This window comes from Chironomus tepperi, unplaced genomic scaffold, assembly GCF_022539635.2.
Source record: "Chironomus tepperi strain 1889 unplaced genomic scaffold, CSIRO-AGI_Ctep_v1 contig_137, whole genome shotgun sequence".
Lineage (NCBI taxonomy): Eukaryota > Metazoa > Arthropoda > Insecta > Diptera > Chironomidae > Chironomus > Chironomus tepperi.
Genome location: NW_027226259.1, coordinates 186,320 through 200,670, shown reverse-complemented (window position 1 = coordinate 200,670; position 14,351 = coordinate 186,320). Strand labels below are relative to the sequence as shown.

The 14,351-nt window shown below is 35.0% G+C and overlaps 1 protein-coding gene and 1 non-coding gene across 7 annotated transcripts in view; one reads left to right on the top strand and one right to left on the bottom strand.

The window, feature by feature from the left end:
- LOC139087884 (serine-rich adhesin for platelets-like) overlaps nucleotides 1–14,351 on the top strand; it is a 39,391-nt gene that overhangs the window by 9,885 nt on the left and 15,155 nt on the right. For 4 of the 6 annotated variants that reach the window (XM_070636848.1, XM_070636844.1, XM_070636843.1 and 1 more), the window contains exons 3-4: nucleotides 5,877–6,097; nucleotides 6,175–14,309. In XM_070636848.1, coding sequence (XP_070492949.1) covers nucleotides 5,877–6,097; nucleotides 6,175–14,309 — 8,356 coding nt within the window. Of the gene's footprint in view, nucleotides 1–2,172; nucleotides 2,200–2,852; nucleotides 3,035–5,876; nucleotides 6,098–6,174; nucleotides 14,310–14,351 lie in introns of those variants that run through there. The other 2 variants (XM_070636842.1, XM_070636845.1) reach the window with 2 other exon arrangements.
- On the bottom strand, nucleotides 1,465–1,537 carry TRNAA-CGC (transfer RNA alanine (anticodon CGC)). Its single transcript has one exon. It is a non-coding gene; the product is annotated as a tRNA-Ala (tRNA).

Sequence of the window (14,351 nt, the reverse complement as noted above, 5' to 3'; positions counted from 1 at the left end):
ATCTCTTATAAAGGCTAAAAAATCTCCAAACCCAAATGGACACGGCTAGGTTCTAATTTTACTGTCTGTGTATAGTTTGAATAGCAATGATCTGTTATAAAAGACTTCGATTTTAAATATGAAACAGTCAGTAAAAATGCAGATCTAGTTCTAATTTTTAAAGCACATCAATAAGAAGAAAGCAAAGCATTTCCTTTATTATGAAGCTTTTGTGTGTGCTTGTCTTTCTTTTATTTTTATGAGATATTAAAATGACAAATTTGGGAAATAACACAGTATGTTATGAAGCAATATTGTCGCAATGACCAAAAAAGCAACCAGCTCAACCAGCAGCAGCAGCAGTAGTATCTAGAATAAGTGCCTTATTACTACAAAGTTCAATGACAATAAATTGAAGTAGCTCTTAACTAAGTGGACATATCTTTCTAGGTGATTTTTAAGGTAGCCAGCATTAAAGCGTTAATGGATCGTTTCCATTTTAAGCTTAAGAAGTCTTCCTTCTGTGTGTCGGTAGCCTTTTTTTTATTATTTATACTATTGTAATTCAAATTGCCTGTTATTATTACAGCACAAAAGAACATTCTCGTATGGGAAATAAAATAACAATAAAAAAATTTGGGTTAGGTTACTGAGAGGGTGTTCTTGAAATCAACACTGATCAGTTTCATTTAAACGTATCGATTTGACACATGCTTTTGATTCATATGAGCTCATATTGTGACCCATGAATGTGCTGTGTGTGGAAAATCAGACAATTGACATGAAATCATCACATAAAAAAAAGTTTTTCATTGAATAAAAATTATTCAAGTTCACCTAAGCGTAGATCGTAGGCAGGTGACAGTAAAGCAATGGCGTGATTATCGTCATCATCATCATCACTGTGCTATACATTTTAAAACCCATACACTTCATCATTTGCGTGTTATCATCGTTTAATAAACAGTTTAATAGGACTATTGCAGTGTGCTCTATGCTGATGAATCTTGACAGTCAGATCCTCAATAAATTAGAGTAATTTCAGATGTTTAAGAAAGTATAAAATTCTTAATCTTATTTTTCCTGTTTTTCAAAAACAATTTTGATCTTGAATGTAATTTTGAAGGTTTAATGCTTTTAATACTGCATTTAAATTGAATTATTTTGATGTTTTTTGTGTTACTGTGTCTCTGGGATATGAGATAATTGCTCAAATATCAACTGTAAATTAAGTTTGATGATGATGATGACATCCTTTTGTTCTACTGTTTAGTGTAGGATTTAATTTGAATGCGACTGCTAGGTAAAGCTGCAAGCATACTGAATTGTTTACTTAAAAAGTACTAGGTACTAAGTACGAGCAGATTTCAGAATCTTTTATTGAGAGATCTTAGTCATCTTTGAAAAAAATTCATCAAATCTTTGAAAAATTAAATTAAATTAGTTTAACTTAAACAATTCAGAAGAAAAAAGTGAAAAAATAATTGGACACTGCGGGGTTCGAACCCGCGACCCCTCACATGCGAAGCAAGTACTCTTTCCTCTGAGCTAAGTGCCCTGATTGAGAAAAATGAAGAAATTTGTCGTTTAAAAATAAAAAATAACGGTTTTTTTTAAAAGTTGCAATAAAATTGTTCTGAATATTGGAAAGTTGTCATAAATTGTTTTTTAAACAGCAACAAGCTTTTGAGTTCTTGAAGCAATTTATATATGTCTTCATTTCCACCTTACTTGATAAATTGCTTGTATATGTCAGTCCAAAAATATTAAAACATGCATGAACAATCCAAGCTCATCCAAATAGATAATAAAATTATAAAAAACAAAAACAATAGCTTGTTGCTTTAAAGTAATATGAGCTCTGGTCGCCACTATATTTATCTTTTGTTAGACATCTCTCTGTTTTGCCGGCTATTAGCAATAGCTGGTTGATGTCAAATATCACATTTCAATAGAAATCGAAACAAAAATTGTCAAGAAAGGAAGTTTCCGTAAAGTTGTGACAATAAATTTATAACATGATATAAAGAAATTGCTTCATTTACATATTGTCGACTGTATATATTCCAAATTACAATCGCTAACCTGTTCTTTACAATAAATTTTCTTTCACTTTCATAATGTGTGCCTATAAAGAACTTCGCATACCAAATTTGATTAATAAAATATAATAATCATGGCAATGAAATATAAAATATCACACGTGGGATGCAACTAGAGGTGCATATATTTTTTTTTCTGTCGAAGAGAGATATTATTAGTAAGCAAGAATCAGTGAAAATTTTATGAGACATTTTTAGAAGCTGTAAAATCACCAACTCAATTTTTCTTTTACAAAGTGCAATTTTTTAAACTTTTATTTCTATTGACTTTATAAAGCCAACAAATTGTCGGGTCTAAGCAGTGAGTAGGCGGTTTTTGAGTACTTGCTGGAAGGCTTCTCATTGTGGTGTATAGAGCGAGATATACTCAAAAGTCTCTCATGAGATTAATTGACTGCATTTATGATGTTGAGCGATTCTCTGTGTGGTCATTTAACTTTTTTACATCAGTCATGAATGAAATGCTGATTAATTTTCCATGTCACATGACGTAGGGGTCAAAGATAAAAGAATAACAATAACAATGAAAATTTGCACAACTTTCAAAATTTAAATCTATTATTAATGGAACTAAAAAATTGCAATAAAAAGTCGTGTGCCATAAATGACAGATGCTTTTATTAAATATTATTTTGCGAGTGCCTGTGAATGTGTGCTATGTAGAGAAACCCGCGCATTGTGAGAGATTTTTTTTTCTTCTTTTCTTCAACTTTAAAGCAGCATTTGTTTTTATTTGGATGGTGTTTTTTTTTCTCCAGTTCGATTTGGATTTCGGAACGGTGAAGTTGACTTTCCGACTATAACGCGAAATATTTATAAACTTATAAGTCTGTGTTATACAAAAAAATATATAAATTTATTTAGTTAATTTTTCATTCTTAAAGAGGTTTATAACCGCGACATTAACAAATTAAATATTAATTTTTAGTGCTGTTCCCAAGATAATAATCTAGGTTTGTGCCTTTATTTATCTAACTAATGAGAACATTTTGGCGGAAATTGTGTCCATTAATTAGCAATGCAATGCTGTTAAATGAATAGAAAGCCGCTTTGTAAATCAGTGCTATCTCTGGTCAACTCAAAATTAAGCTTGTGACTCGATGAATAAAAAATTATCTTTTGTTTGGCAATTGGACTGCTTAAAAAATATATAAAAAGTTTCAAATTTTGTTGAAAAATGACTTTCAAGTGCGTGGGTGAATGGAGGAGAAAGAATTGCTTAAAAATAAATTTGAGACCAAATTAGGCTAAATTTCTTATTGTGAACGTTCCAATTAGTGGTCGATTATGGTGAATTAAAAGAACATAACAACTAATGATGATTTTCGTTCAAGAAATGAAGTTTGAACATTAGCATAAGTTGTATGAAAGTGTCTGCATGTGAGTGGATTGGACGCATTTTTGGGCAAATGACTTGCTGAGTTGTGGTTGAATTCGAGTTATTGTTAGGAACAAGTCTAGAAGGAATTTCCGAATTTTGATGATCTACCTTTGAGATTTTGAATTTTGGACACTAACTAATAGTTATACCGTTGAAAACTTCATTATATAGACTAAATTGACAATTGACCTGAAGAGCAATTAAAGTTCAGCATGTGGATTATTCCAAAGTGACCAGACCGACAGAAAGTTTGCTCAAAGTAAAGCTTAATTCATATAGACTAACTCAAATTATGATTACAACTATAATTGGAACCATCTGGTCACTAAATGTTAGAAATTAACACTTAAGTTAGGCTATTCACAGCTCTATAATCCATAATCTAGTCCTAATCACACTACTAATTGAAACTAATAAGATCCAGCCAATCCCACAACTCAACAACTCAAATTAAGTCCAAATTCACACCAGCTTCCAAAGAAACCAGCAAAATATATATGCATGCATGAGAAATTAGACTTGAATGCGTGCACATTTACCTATGAAAATAAATTACATACCACGACCATAAAATCATCGAATTTTATGATTTCAATGGTTAATTATAATAAAAAACGGACATTAATTTGCTATAGAAATGGTACTGTGTTTACTTAATGAATATGCGCGTTCCTAAGTCCATTCAATCAACTTAATTAAATGAAATATTGCAGAATTTTTATTCCATAAAGCACCAATCTATTTCTTTTTAAGTTAATTCACTTTATGGAGTGATAAATTTAAAGTTTCATTTGATTTAATGTTCTTTCAAGAGTCAGTAGAGTCAGCTCAGCATCGAATGATTGTACTTATCTATTTTTATACAGCTAAGGTCATTTCAAATTATTTTTGAGGTTTATGCGAATTTTTTCGACAGTCTTGTTGATGATCGGCAATGATTGAGTGATGAATGTGGAACATCTCATTGAAATGGCATCAATTTATAATTTTGTCCATAGTAGATCATCCTTTCAGGGATAAACTTCCAAAAAATGGTCTATGAAGATCACAAATTAACTGCCAAATATCACATAACCTAAAACTCAAAGTATAGCTCTAACAATTTCCTGCGAATCACTCTCCATAATAATAAATGTCATCTTTCTATAGACTTTGCATTCGCTCCTATTACAATAAACATTGTATTTTCATTACCGCGAGTCTAGCTATCATGTGTCATAATCGTCTCTATTTTAAAAGCTGACGTGATGTCATGCAAACTATTTCAAACATAAAAATCACTTAAAATACAATAAATAATCGATTAAGAGATGTCAATGAATAATTTTCACAGCAATTCCCACGTCTGCAATTTGCATTATAATGTCATATAGACTTTGACTATGATTTGTTCCAAATTCCATGAATTCACCACTTTGTTTAGCTAAAGATGCTAATTTGAGCTGTGCTGAGAATTGTCAATGAATAGAAAATTATATATCCATTAATTTTAGTCCAAATTATGGTAAAATATGCTCCGCTAAAATGAGATCCATTAGCACTGCCTAGCTGAAATCAAACATGCTGACCCGATCGGCACAAGTCTATCGATGGCAACCATATGGCAATGTTTATGGCAGTTAGTATACAAATTGTCACTTGGCAGACATGAATAATATGTATCGATCGGGGAGATGTTGTGAATAAAGTTACAGTTTATTCAACCGTATGGACGAAAAGAAAACATTTGGAGTAAATAGGTGGACAACATAGCTGGTTAAATCAACACTTCATTTAGGTCACATAAAATAATATCTGAAATCGACATATCGGACTGTAATCCAAGCTTCGGCATTTATTTTTACCGTCTAGAAGTCTCTCAACTTGTCGTTCAATATAGACAGTCAGTTTGAAAAAAACAAAAAAATTAGTATGAATTTTTATTACATTTTGAATATATAGAGAAGAAAGGCCATTTATGGCAAATCAAATCTGTAGGTGGATTTTGCTAGATGTTTTTAAAGCTTTACTTTATATGAATCATTTCTATATTAAACTTGATCGTCTCAGACTTCAAAACGTATACGTTATAATTATGATTTGACTGTGAGACATTTTGATCTTCTAACTCAACATTAGAGTCAATTCTAGAGTTCCCAAAAACCATAAACAATCTGTTGTTATTATTACAAAATCAAATTTAGAAACTTGACGTTACCGAAATAGAGACATTAACATTTATAGTTCATCGACACTTTTATATCGAATATGGATATAGATTTATTATAATTTTCGAACTTTACTTACCAATAATTTCGTGTGTGTTCTTGATAATAGACATTTTGTCACATCCCACTTAGTATTAAAAGAAAATTTAATTCAATAATCTTCATATTGTATTAAAAATATTGACAATAAACTCACATTCTTTACAGTGGCAAGAGACGGAAGATTTTGGACGTAAGAAGGAGATTAGATCGCATATGTACAAATTGCGCGAGGCGCGATTGAGAGAATTTTATGTTAATGAAATGGATCCTAATAATCAACAATCATTTGATGCAAAGACACCAATTACTAGTCGTCATGGTAATGCTATGGCCGATCATAGTTTCGAAAGTTTAAAAAGCAATGAGATTCACGGTACAGATATGAGGTAAGGTTTTAATGCATGACTTTTTAAATATTTTAGACTAATATTTTCGATAAATTGTACAAAAAAACAATATTTAGTGACATCAAATTTGGTAATACTGGCGGATGGAATGTAATAACATCGTCTGAAGTATCCGACGATGGTAAAGCACGAACGGACAAAATGTTGGCAAAAACTGAAGGCGTTACTGCCGTAAAAGGCGGTCAGAAAGCATTCTCTGGCAAAAATGAAGAACTCAAAACTGAACGTTTTGATGGTGACGCAAACAATTTCACTCATACAACCGGCGAGTCATCCAATATGGTATTAAATGAAAATATTGTGACTGGGGATGATACAAATAAGAGAACGGAAAGCAAATCATCATCATCAGTAAGTCATTCAACAAAAACTATTCGTACATCAAACAATACTGGTGATGTCAGTGGCAATATGGTCGGAAATGACAACTTCCACAATGTTGCTAATGATTATGATTCTCGACGATCATCAACAAGTACTGTAAAGTCATCTAGTCATTATGACACTCAAAAGTCAAATGTAAATGAGAATGTTAAGCTTTCACAAGATCCAGCTGTTGTTCAAGAAGCTTTACGTCTTGCTCAACAGCCTGGTAATGTTTTGTCACGTAAAGTCGAACGTGCAAATGAATCGACTAATATGATTACTGAAAGAAAGGAGCTTAGTGACGGAACAATCGTTACAACAAAGAGATTTGAGCCGATTAGTTCCCAACATGTAGATATTCAAGCTACAACAACAACATCAAATACACAACGTGACAATAAAACCACAAATGTGAATAAGCATCAAACCGAAACTGTAAATCAATCGAGAAATACAGAGACATCCAATACAACAACTAGAAATGAAGAAGCTTTTCGCCTTGCTCAACAGCCAGGCAACATTATTTCTCGTGATGTCAAACAGACTGATGCAAATACTCGAATGATTATTGAGAAGAAGGAACTTAGTGATGGAACAATCGTAACTTCTAAGAGATACGAAAAAATATCTAATGATAGATCAGATGATAATGCAAGATCTGAAAATATCACAAGAACATCCACAACATCGACTAATCAAACATTCAAAACATCCCGTGATGAAGAAGCATTTAAATTGGCACAACAACCAGGAAAGATCATTTCACGTGATGTAACAATGGCTAATCCGACAACAAGACAAATTGTCGAGAAGAAAGAATTAAATGATGGCACAATTGTCACAACAAAACGTTTTGAATCTGTTGATTCTTCAAATGATACAAAAACGTCAACAACATCAATCACTAAAGACCGTCAGAATGATGACTTTTCAAAATCATTACGTACTGATTCCAAAACAACAAAAGTCGATACAACCTATAAAACATCCAGAGATGAAGAAGCATTTCGTTTAGCTGATCAACCGGGAAAGATCATTTCTCGTGACGTCACAATGGCAAATCCAACGACAAGACAAATTGTTGAAAAGAAGGAACTTCATGATGGAACAATTGTTACCACTAAAAGATTTGAAAATATCGATTCCACTAGTGATACAAGAACTTCCACAAATTCAGTAACTAAGGAACGTCAAAATGATGACTTTACAAAATCATTACGTACTGACACAAATACAACAAAAGTGGATACAACAACATATAGAACACCGAAAGATGAAGAAGCCTTCCGTTTAGCTGAACAGCCAGGCAAAATTCTTTCACGTGATGTTACAATGGCGAATCCAACAACAAGACAAATTGTTGAAAAGAAGGAACTTCATGATGGAACAATTGTTACCACTAAAAGATTTGAAAATATCGATTCCACTAGTGATACAAGAACTTCCACAAATACAGTAACTAAGGAACGTCAAAATGATGACTTTACAAAATCATTACGTACTGACACCAATACTACAAAAGTCGATACAACAACATATAGAACACCGAAAGATGAAGAAGCTTTCCGTTTAGCTGAGCAACCAGGCAAAATTCTTTCACGTGATGTCACAATGGCAAATCCAACAACAAGGCAAATTGTTGAGAAGAAAGAATTGCATGATGGAACTGTAGTCACAACAAAGAGATTCGAAAGAATTGATGACACTCAATCCAAAAATGTCAAGAATGTTGAAAATGTACAGAATGTTAAAATAATTCATACAACAACACAACAGGCACAGCCCAGAAGCGATGATTATTCAACAAATCGTGAGATTGTCGAGGAAGCAGTAACGAAGAAAATTTTCGATACATCATGTCAATGTCCAACCGCAAAGGATAAACATGACCACAAAACACGCGATTTTATTCAGAATGAGCGCAATACCGAAAAGTATGATGTTACAACTGAAATTATCGTTCAACAAAACGATAAAAGAGTCGTTAATGAAATTGAAAAAACTCGCGATGAAATTAATCGCCGAGAGGAAGTGAGAAAATTGGAGCAGAAGCGTATCGATGATCAAATAAAGCAACAAAAAGATCAGAAAATTACACGCCAATTGGAAGTTGATGCTGCACATAAAGCTTTTGCAAGTTCATTACGTAGCGTAACACCGCCACCTGATAGATCATCAACAAACCGTTTAGATCGTAGAAGTCCATCACGTGAAACAAACAGCAGATACAGTTCATCGACAATCTCTACAAAGAGATCATCAAATGTTGACATTAGAAAGGAGGACAATACAAAGCATACTAATTCTTTGGATCGTCGTACAGTCACTAAAAGTCCAGAAAAGTATTCGTCATTAGATCGCCGAACACCAACTAAGAGCCCTGAAAAATATCCATCAATTGATCGTAGAACAACTCCAAAAAGTCAAGACAAAGTTCCAACGACAGAAAGACGAACATCAAGTCACAGCCCTGATAAGTATCCATCTTCAACTCCAGATAAACAGCCACAAAGTAAGAATGTTACTTCTGTAACTGAGACAACAACAAGAGAAACCACCCATTCTACAGTCCGTGACCGAGACGATAAACCAAAAGCTTCATCACCACAAAAGCCAACCAGTGACAAGCCTAGGACTCCATCTCCACAAAAACCAAGCCATGAATCTCCAAAAACTGTCTCATCAACAAAGCAGGACATTAAAAAGACAACCGTCACTAAAACAGTAACTAATGAAAGTGATGAGGAAATTATTATTTCAAAGAAGCATCAAGTCACACCAGAGGTTAAGCCTCGTGAAACTTCTCCAGTTAAAGGTTCAACTCCTAGAGCCACATCACCACAAAAACCAGCTTCAAGTCAACCAAACGATAAACTTCGTTCAACATCTCCACAAAAGCATCCATCAGCTCCATTCGAAACGTATCCAAGGGAAACATCCCCTGTCAAATCTATTCCGTCCAATTCTCGTGAAGCATCACCACAAAAGTATCAGCCAGGAAAATCTCATCCAAGAGGATCATCTCCTGCTCGATCAAGCCCATCCAATTCTCGTGATGTATCGCCACAGAAGCATCAACCAGGAAAATCATATCCAAGAGGATCATCTCCTGCTCGATCAAGTCCATCCAATTCTCGTGATGTATCGCCACAGAAGCATCAACCAGGAAAATCTCATCCAAGAGGATCATCTCCTGCTCGATCAAGTCCATCCAATTCTCGTGATGTATCGCCACAGAAGCATCAACCAGGAAAATCATATCCAAGAGGATCAAGTCCATCTGATTCACGTGATCCCTCACCACAAAAGCATCAGCCAGGAAAATCATATCCAAGAGGATCAAGTCCATCTGATTCACGTGATCCCTCACCACAGAAGCATCAGCCAGGAAAATCTCATCCAAGAGGATCATCTCCTGCTCGATCAAGTCCATCCAATTCTCGTGATGTATCGCCACAGAAGCATCAACCAGGAAAATCATATCCAAGAGGATCAAGTCCATCTGATTCACGTGACCCATCACCACAGAAGCATCAACCAGGAAAATCATATCCAAGAGGATCAAGTCCATCTGATTCACGTGATCCCTCACCACAGAAGCATCAGCCAGGAAAATCTCATCCAAGAGGATCATCTCCTGCTCGATCAAGTCCATCCAATTCTCGTGATGTATCGCCACAGAAGCATCAACCAGGAAAATCTCATCCAAGAGGATCATCTCCTGCTCGATCAAGTCCATCCGATTCACGTGACCCATTACCACAAAAGCATCAACCAGGAAAATCTCATCCAAGAGGATCATCTCCTGCTCGATCAAGTCCATCCGATTCTCGTGATGCCTCGCCACAAAAGTATCAACCAGGAAAATCTCATCCAAGAGGATCATCTCCTGCTCGATCAAGTCCATCCCACTCACGCGAAACATCACCACAAAAGTATCAACCATCACCAACAGGCACATATCCAAGAGAATCAACTCCAGTAAAGTCAACTCCATCTTCACGAGGTACGTCACCACAAAAACAAACAACATCGCTTCCACGAGACTTCAGTCCATCAAAACCATCTAAGCGACCAAATTATGATGATAATGAACAAGATGCACCAGAAGATATATTAACAGCTACAATCAAGATTGATAATATCGACAAAACAATCAATGACTTGAAAATCATTCAGACAATTGACTCGAAAAATATGTCAGCAACAACAAGTGTCAGTGACTTGGAATATATTTCAGCAAGTGATCACAGAAAAATGATTACTGACTTGGATAATGAGGACATTGAGATCAATATTAACATTGAAAATGTTGATCAGTATGATGACTTTCAAGTTAAAACTACAATTAGTGAAATTGTTGATGATAAGACAAAGGTTAAGGATGGCGAAGTCACTAAGACACCAAAAGGTGATAAGAGACCATTCAATAGAAGTGAAACATTTGAAGAACGAGCAAAGAAGCTCATTGGAGTTAAACCTGATGAAGAGCCTAAAGATATTCCAAACTATTTGAAACCAACTAAGGCAAGTCAAGCACCTGGACGTGTTTCAGAAATTCGTGAACGTAAAGCTAAAATTGAGGAGATTGAAAAGTCGTCAGTCACAACAACTAATAAGAGAAAGTCACTCACAAGTGCTACTACCGATTTTATCAAGCATGAGAAAATTGAACATGCTCCAGCATCTACACCTGAGAGAAGCCCAACTCGTAAACAGCCAACGGAATCCAAAAAGCCGAAAGATCGATTAAATGATGATGAAACTACTAATATAACAAGTACTACTGTAACCACTAAATCTACGAATGTAGTTCATAAGAATATTCATCCAAAACGTCCTGAAGATAAACCAGAAACTAATAGAAATGTTCCTGATGATAGAAAGCCATCAAGAGTCAGAGAAACAGTTGATATAACAGAAACAACAAGAGGAACCAGACGAGAAACTGATTCAACGGAAATAACAAAAGGAACAAGACGAGAAACTGATATAAGAGAAACAACGACAAGAGGAACAACAAGAGAAACTGATCTAACAGAAACAACAAGAATAACTGGAAGAAAGGGCAGTCGTAGTCCAACAAGACCAAAAAGTCCAGAAACTCACATCACAACTGCACAAATCACAATCTCGCCATCTCGTGGAGTCACTAGCAAAATTGTCACAAAGACAACAACAGTTCAGAGCAATAAGAATCTTAAGGTTGCTCCTCATATCAAGTTATTGAAGCAAAATACTGATATCTCATCAACAGAACCTGAATCTGATCGTGACACTGATCATGAATTGATTAGAAACATCGACAAGCCTGGAACTAAGTCCACAAAGAAGAAGTTGCTTCAAACACGCAAAGATACGGCACCAGTGACCAAGACAACAAGTATTCATGACAAGGAAAAGGTAACCAGAACATTCAGTGAAAAAATCATCAAGAATGACAAAAAAGGAACCGTCGAAAAGCCAAGAGAATCACCTAAAAAGGAAAGCAAGCGACCAGTCAAATGCATAACAACAAAGACAATTAATTTGACAAATATTAATGGAGATACAACAACTTTACATTCCAATACTCTTGACAATGTTGAAGTTGACATCAATGTCCAACATGCTAAATCATCAAGAGAACCATCACCGAATAAAGTTGTTCCAATTCCAGTTCAAACTGACGATGAAGTCAATGAAGAACATATTTTACATCCACATAAAGTCACAGAACCTGATGATGGTAGAAAAACAAAGCCGGCAGTCCGTAATGTCCCAATTTTCCAGGAAGAAACAAATCAATTTGTTGGACTCGAAATCACTGAAGTTGGAACTGAAAAAGGTCATACAATCATTGAGGAAGAAGAATTTGAAGAAACCGAAAGGATTATCAATTCCTCAACTCTTGAAAAAGCTGATCGTAAGAGAAATTCAGTACAGATTGATGCATTGTCAGAAGATGATGAAGAAGAACATTCACATCTATTGAGTGTTTCCCAGAAAGTCAATAAGTTCAATGAAACTGTTGATCAACTTAAGAAACCCAAAACATCATCGAAATTCAAGAAAGATGATGACTATAAATTGGAAGATGTTCCTGACGATGTCGATGATGATGCAAAATTAAGCTTGAATGAGAAAGTTTCCAAATTCTCAAAAATTACAAACGAGACTAAAACCGTTACTAAGCAAAAACTTGAAGACACGCTCACAACATCTATCGATGAAGTCGATGAGAATCTCAAAAATGATGAATGCTTATTGAGTGTTACTGATAAAGTCAATAAATTTATCGCATCTGCTGAGAAAATTGGCACAACAACACCACAAAAATCTCCGGAGCTTGTCAAGAATATTATGAAACAGACATCAAAGCATGTTCGTGACAAGATCGAGAACATCAATGACTCATTTATGCATAATGAAAAAATGTCGACACTTGAACGCGATACAAAAACAAACTTGAAGTCATCGGAAATAACATTGAAGAGTACAGAAGCTATCAAGAAAGCACGTGAAGTTTTTGAGACTAATTCATCCACAACGAGAGAGATTAATCGTCAAAGTGATATTTTATCTCGTCCATCTGTTTTTGAAGGCAAGAGAACTCCAGTTCCAGAACGTAAATTATATGAAAAGCCTGTTCAAGAAAAGCCAGTCCATGAACGAACACCTGATAGACAGTCACCATTGAAGGACACTGATACAAAACCATCATCAAGACGTGGTTCATCTGATAGAACTCCAATTTATATGAAGGATCAAGTTTCTACCAAGAAAGATCTTTTCGAAAAGAGAATTTCATCATCCAAATTGGACAGTGAGACATCCTATCATAAGCCATTGTCACAACAAAGCTCAATTGAAGAGAAGTACACGACATCCATCACATCCGAGGAGATTCATCATCCAACCAGAAAAATGTCAAGCAGTGATAAACATTATATGCAGCATACAGTTTCATCTCTTGAACATGTCGCACGAGCTGAAATTCGTGAGTCTGAATTAAGCAGAACAGCTCGCGAAGGTTATGAGACTAGAAGAGATTCAACAAGATCAACATCTAAGCAACCATCGGAACCAAGAGATGAAATTCCAGAATCTCCAAGATCACCAACGAAATTCGGCGTTGAACTGAAGAAAACTGATTCATTCAAGACATCTACAAGCACAACATCATCAACCAGAAAAGTCAGTCTCGGAAGTGAAACAATCAATATTGAAGAAATCTTCGATCTGTATGAACTTGAAAAGTTATTGGAAATTGTTGTTGGCTACGAACAAAGAAGACGCATCCGTGCTCAAATTCGTATAGTCAAGAAGAAGATTGAAGACAGTAAATCAGCTAGTGAACTCAAGTCTTCAAGAATAACAACAACAAAGACAACAACACGTAATGAACCTGTGATTAGAAAGCAAGTCACTGAAAGGAAGACATCAGAAAAGTTTAAAGCACCAAGAGATGATGAATCACGAGTTAAGACTAGTGTTACGACTACAACGACAACCACAACAAGAATTTCGGGTGATAAGGAACCAAAAGTCATTTCAAAAACCACTAAAGTCACATCCACTGCATCGCCACGTACAATCATTGAAACATTCAACAAAAATAATAAAGGAAAAGTCACAGAAAGCGTCGTGAAAAATATCAGAAAGACATCGGCAACCAGTAGTACACAGAAGAGCAGTACAATGCGTGAATCATGTTCAAAGACATGCTGTGATGAGACAGATTGTATTACATCAAGCTATGGTGTTGGTCCAACTGAAAATGGAGTTCCATTGTTCGGCTTAAAGGCTCTCAAGAAGAAAAGTCCTGCAGTTGTAGAAAGTAAAAGTAAGTCACTAAAGTATATCCAATGAATTCTTATTAATAATA